At 43.1% G+C, this 5,152-nt stretch overlaps 1 protein-coding gene across 1 annotated transcript; it reads left to right on the forward strand.

Annotated features, from left to right (window-relative positions):
- The first annotated feature begins 2,655 nt into the window (after nucleotides 1-2,655).
- On the forward strand, nucleotides 2,656-4,411 carry LOC148096154 (tubulin alpha-1A chain-like). Its single transcript, XM_087835815.1, has 4 exons — nucleotides 2,656-2,690; nucleotides 2,806-3,028; nucleotides 3,131-3,279; nucleotides 3,355-4,411. Exons 1-4 carry the CDS (start codon nucleotides 2,688-2,690, stop codon nucleotides 4,330-4,332), a joined length of 1,353 nt encoding a protein of 450 aa, XP_087691941.1. The 5' UTR covers nucleotides 2,656-2,687; the 3' UTR covers nucleotides 4,333-4,411.
- Nucleotides 4,412-5,152: the final 741 nt, after the last annotated feature.

Here is a 5,152-nt window from a genome sequence, read left to right on the forward strand (position 1 = left end):
TTTTAAATAGACCGCAAAACCCCCAGTGTCATCATATTAACCTTTTGAAACCAGAGACACAGGCTGCTAACAAAAATAATAATTATTTATAAATAATAATTATTTTTACTTTGATATCTTATGCACAATTTTCCAATAATACAGTTTTATGTGTACTTAAGTGTTTTCAAAAAGTTTTAGTCCTTCTTTTCCTAAAGGAATGATTTGAAATGTTCCTCCACCACTTTTCCCACTCACAAATTATTTTTAGTAACGTAGTGTATAATTATGGAAGCAATTATATTTACACTTCTTCAGCCAGGAAGGAGTGCAGAAGGGTGTAGACGTATATGGAAAGTGCAGACAAGCATCTCAAATGATATGTTTTAATCAGACACATTTGCCTGGAAACAATATTTTTGTGTTTCTTTGTAAATACTATTCTGACCTCTTACACTGAAGAAAATCACACCCCTAATAATGCAATCTTTAAGCTGTAATTAAAACAGATGAGCTATAAAAACAAAATTTCAACAAAGCATGCTTAAGAAATGTGCTGCCTAAATTTGTTCAACATGGGAAATGCCCTACGAGAGAGAATAACACCTTGGACCATGTTTACTCAAATATTAAGCAAGCCTACAGATCTTTTCCTCTCCCCCACCTGAGTATGTCCGACCACCTCTCTCTGCTCGTTGTCCCGGCATACACACCACTCAGGAAAAAGACAAAGCCCATCATCAGAACCATTAGCACCTTTTCTGAGGAAGCTCTCGCTCAGTTGCAGGAGTGTTTTGCCCTCACAGAGTGGAGTGTCTTCGAGCATGATGACCTAGAGCAGGGGTCCCCAACTCCAGGCCTCAAGGGCCGGTGTCCTGCAGTTTTTAGATGTGTCCGTGATCCAACACAACTGATTCAATTACCTCCTCAACATGTCTTGAAGTTCTCCAGAGGCCTGGTAATGAACTAATCATTTGATTCAGGTGTGTTGACCCAGGGTGAGATCTAAAAACTGCAGGACACCGGCCCTCGAGGCCTGGAGTTGGGGACCCCTGACCTAGAGACTCACACAACCACAGTGCTAGGTTACATCACGCAGCATAGAGCTATTCTTAAAAATTCACTTTGTTCTACATCACAGGTAGTCAAGATGAGCAAAATCATTAGAAAGTTTGTTCCCTTGTTATTATTTTCAGTTAGGTCAGTTAGCTTGGCAAAAAAAAAAAAAACGCTGGTGGAAATCTCCTAAAGAGCTTACTTTGGACCACTTTTTACTTTCAACTTGAATACAGATGTTGAGTCAGTACCTCAGTGTTTACCAGAGTCATTTTTAAAACAGATGTCTATACTTCTACTTAAGCAAAGAATGTATGCACTTTTGCCACCCCTATCTGTCTGACAGTCACGGTGCTTCCCTGTACTTTGCAAGTTTCAGTGACTAGTTGACATTTGGGTGCCCTCCAGCGGCAAAGAAATATATAATTCATATAATCTGTTGACTCCAATCTGCTTTTTACATGTGCATGTGGAAAGCCTTAAAAACAACTCCTGGTTAGACCTGCACAGTCACCAGATCTCATTCCAATAGAGCACATTTGGGTTATGGTAACAGGGGAGATTCCCGTTATGGAATTGTAGCAACACAGTTAACCAGTGTAAAGACCACGGGTCAAATGAGGATGGCTCCAATTCATTGCGCTCTGGGTTAAGGGCCCACTTCAACTACTGGAAATCCCCCTATATGTGACTCAAACCCACAATCCTGGCTTTGGAGGCCAGTGCCTTATCCATTAGGCCACTGGGGTTACATGCTGTGACGCATGTGTGTGTAACCTGAACTGTGTGGGACACTGTCATGTTAATGTACCTAATAAAGTGGCCAGTGTACACTGTAGGCTTGTCTCCCTGGCTGTTTATGTTCCCTTTTCTGTGGTTTTCCAATTTAGTCCCTGGCTCTTTGTGGTCTTATGGTACTTCATGACAAAATGCAAATATGCAAACATTTAAATGTAGTCAGAAAAAAAATGAAAAAATGAAATAGCCAAAGTCAAATCCTAAAAATAATTAGGCTACATTTGACATATGTAACTGGATAAAGCTTATAAAAAGCTCTTTTATACATTATCACTGAAGCCCATAAGTTGTTAAATTTCTTGTTAAAATTACTTACGTTGCTTACATTAAAGAACAGACCTGCTCCTTTATAGTTTCTCTATGAACTATCATCTTATCAGTTTCAGTAAATAACATTGATCCTATAAGCTCAATTTGCTGAAGTGCCCACAAAGGTAACTTGTACAAACAGGCTGTGAGGGGGGCTGTTAAAAATATCCTGTTTACAAATATTTGGGGAATGTAGAATTCCTTTGACTCTCTCACATGCAGCTTTGAGCCCCCCTCAGAGCTTTGTGTTTATTAACCACTCTGTGCTTTTTTCCTTAGGTGCTTGTGAGTTAAATGAGTTTTGTGTGCCTGATGTATGGGCTCAGGGTTATACATTATCTTTCCACAGGAAAAATGGTCATGGATGTGTGACCGAGCGTGTCGGGACAATGATTTTGCCCTCTGGTTAACTCAGTTAACCCCCATTTGTGAACAACAAGACCCGTAACTATAGAGTTTGGAGATACTATAAGTACCAGAGAGATCTTGAGAGAGAGTAGATTTTGCCTGCAGATCCTCGCAGTCAGCAGCAGGAATTTAGAACCATGGTAAGTTTCTGCAGTGTCTAACGGACTCTGTAATGTCCACTTTTAAAGGTGTGATAGTGTTGCCTATTAAATTCCACAAAGTCTTTTCTAATGTTAATGTGGCCTGTTCTTGCAGCGGGAGTGCCTCTCTGTTCATGTTGGTCAGGCAGGCGTCCAGATGGGAAACGCATGCTGGGAGCTGTACTGCCTGGAGCACGGCATCCAGCCGGATGGTCAGACGCCCAGTGACAAGACAATCGGGGGAGGAGATGACTCCTTCAACACCTTCTTCAGTGAAACCGGAGCTGGAAAACATGTTCCCAGGGCTGTCTTCGTGGACCTGGAACCTACTGTCATTGGTAAAATTTCAATTTTTTAATACAAATTTAAATATATTTATATGTAAAGGATTTGAAAAGTTTTCTCATATACTCATATACAGTTATTTTTCGTGATTACAGATGAAGTCCGTACAGGAACCTACCGCCAGCTCTTTCATCCCGAGCAGCTCATCACTGGAAAAGAAGATGCAGCCAACAACTACGCCCGAGGTCACTACACCATCGGCAAAGAGATCATTGACCTGGTTCTTGACAGAATTCGTAAACTGGTGAGTTTATCTACATGTATTAGTTTAGAGTGTAGTTATGTATGGAGAAAATAGTGCTGTTTTGTTCCCCTGCAGGCTGACCAGTGCACAGGGCTGCAGGGTTTCCTCATCTTTCACTCCTTTGGAGGAGGAACCGGCTCCGGTTTCACCTCTCTGCTCATGGAGCGTCTCTCCGTTGACTACGGCAAGAAGTCAAAGTTGGAGTTTGCAGTTTACCCAGCTCCTCAAGTGTCCACAGCTGTGGTGGAGCCTTATAACTCCATCCTGACCACCCACACCACCCTGGAGCACTCTGACTGTGCCTTCATGGTGGACAACGAAGCCATCTATGACATCTGCCGCAGGAACTTGGACATCGAGCGTCCCACCTACACTAACCTCAACAGGCTGATTGGTCAGATTGTCTCGTCCATCACCGCCTCCCTTCGCTTCGATGGAGCCTTGAACGTGGACCTGACAGAGTTCCAGACCAACCTGGTGCCCTACCCTCGCATCCACTTCCCTCTGGCCACCTATGCCCCTGTTATCTCAGCAGAGAAAGCCTATCACGAGCAGCTCTCTGTAGCTGAAATTACAAATGCCTGTTTTGAACCGGCCAATCAGATGGTGAAGTGTGACCCTCGCCATGGGAAGTACATGGCCTGCTGCCTCCTGTACCGTGGTGACGTGGTTCCTAAAGAAGTGAATGCCGCCATCGCCACCATCAAGACAAAACGCACCATTCAGTTTGTGGACTGGTGTCCTACAGGCTTCAAGGTGGGCATCAACTACCAGCCCCCCACTGTGGTTCCTGGAGGAGACCTGGCCAAGGTGCAGAGAGCCGTGTGCATGCTGAGCAACACCACCGCCATCGCAGAGGCCTGGGCTCGACTCGACCACAAGTTCGATCTGATGTATGCCAAGAGGGCCTTCGTCCACTGGTATGTGGGAGAGGGAATGGAGGAAGGAGAGTTCTCAGAGGCCAGAGAGGACATGGCTGCCCTGGAGAAGGATTACGAGGAGGTGGGAACCGACAGCATCGGCGATGAAGGAGAGGAAGAGGGGGAGGAGTAATACGTTTTAGTTTTGCATAATGATATCATTATTGTATTTCAGCAGTGAGCAATGCCGTATTGGTTTTTTATATATGTGTGTGTGCGTGTGTGTGCAAAAATAAACCAAGAGTGCAAAGCATTTGTCTGTCTGTGCATTTCAGTTTCTCCCACTATATGCGTCTCCTCCAGCATGTTTGCTGTTGAACTATAATGACTTGTCTGTTGTTGTCAGCTGACACCTGAAAGCAAACAAGGCCTGAGAGAACAGTAACTAGGGAAACCAAGTGTGAGCATGTTCTTGGAAACCTTAGGTGATAGTTTGTGGTTACAGCTCTAGGGTTACCAGCAGATGCACAGGTGAAAGATTTAACAGTTCCCAACAATAGATTACACAGGGTTTACACAAAAAACATCTTCTAAGGAAAACAGGTTTCTGAAAAGGCATCAGTAGACAGTAAATCTGTACTTCAGAGGAGTGGTTCTGAAATTCATTTTGGGTTATAAACTTCCTAAAGCACTTTAGTCAATCTATATCCATTTAGAAACTGGGGAAGTTCTTCTTAAACCTAACCTGTTAACTTCCTCCAGTTCACCAACAACCCTCTTAGGTGTAGGCTTAGACTGTATAGTTTTATTTAATTCAATCTTATTTATATAGCACCAAATCACAGTCGCCTCATGATACTTTAGATTGTTCCTCCAGAATAAGCTGTGGGTGATGGGAGGAAGACATTCTAGTTTCAGAAACTAAAAGATATTACTTTTTAGATCTTACATATTCTGGCCTACTGGTAAATGATTTCTATCTGGGTAAAATAAACTACCCCTACCACAAACAG

The sequence above is a fragment of the Neolamprologus brichardi genome, chromosome 23, assembly GCF_056152115.1.
Source record: "Neolamprologus brichardi isolate AB-2024 chromosome 23, ASM5615211v1, whole genome shotgun sequence".
Taxonomy (NCBI): Eukaryota; Metazoa; Chordata; class Actinopteri; order Cichliformes; family Cichlidae; genus Neolamprologus; species Neolamprologus brichardi.

Bases quoted from the DNA above. Each gene is read 5' to 3' on its own strand.
- LOC148096154 (XM_087835815.1), top strand. The intron at 3,029-3,130 runs GTAAAATTTCAA...TCGTGATTACAG, and splicing joins CCTGGAACCTACTGTCATTG to ATGAAGTCCGTACAGGAACC. The intron at 3,280-3,354 runs GTGAGTTTATCT...GTTCCCCTGCAG, and splicing joins TTGACAGAATTCGTAAACTG to GCTGACCAGTGCACAGGGCT.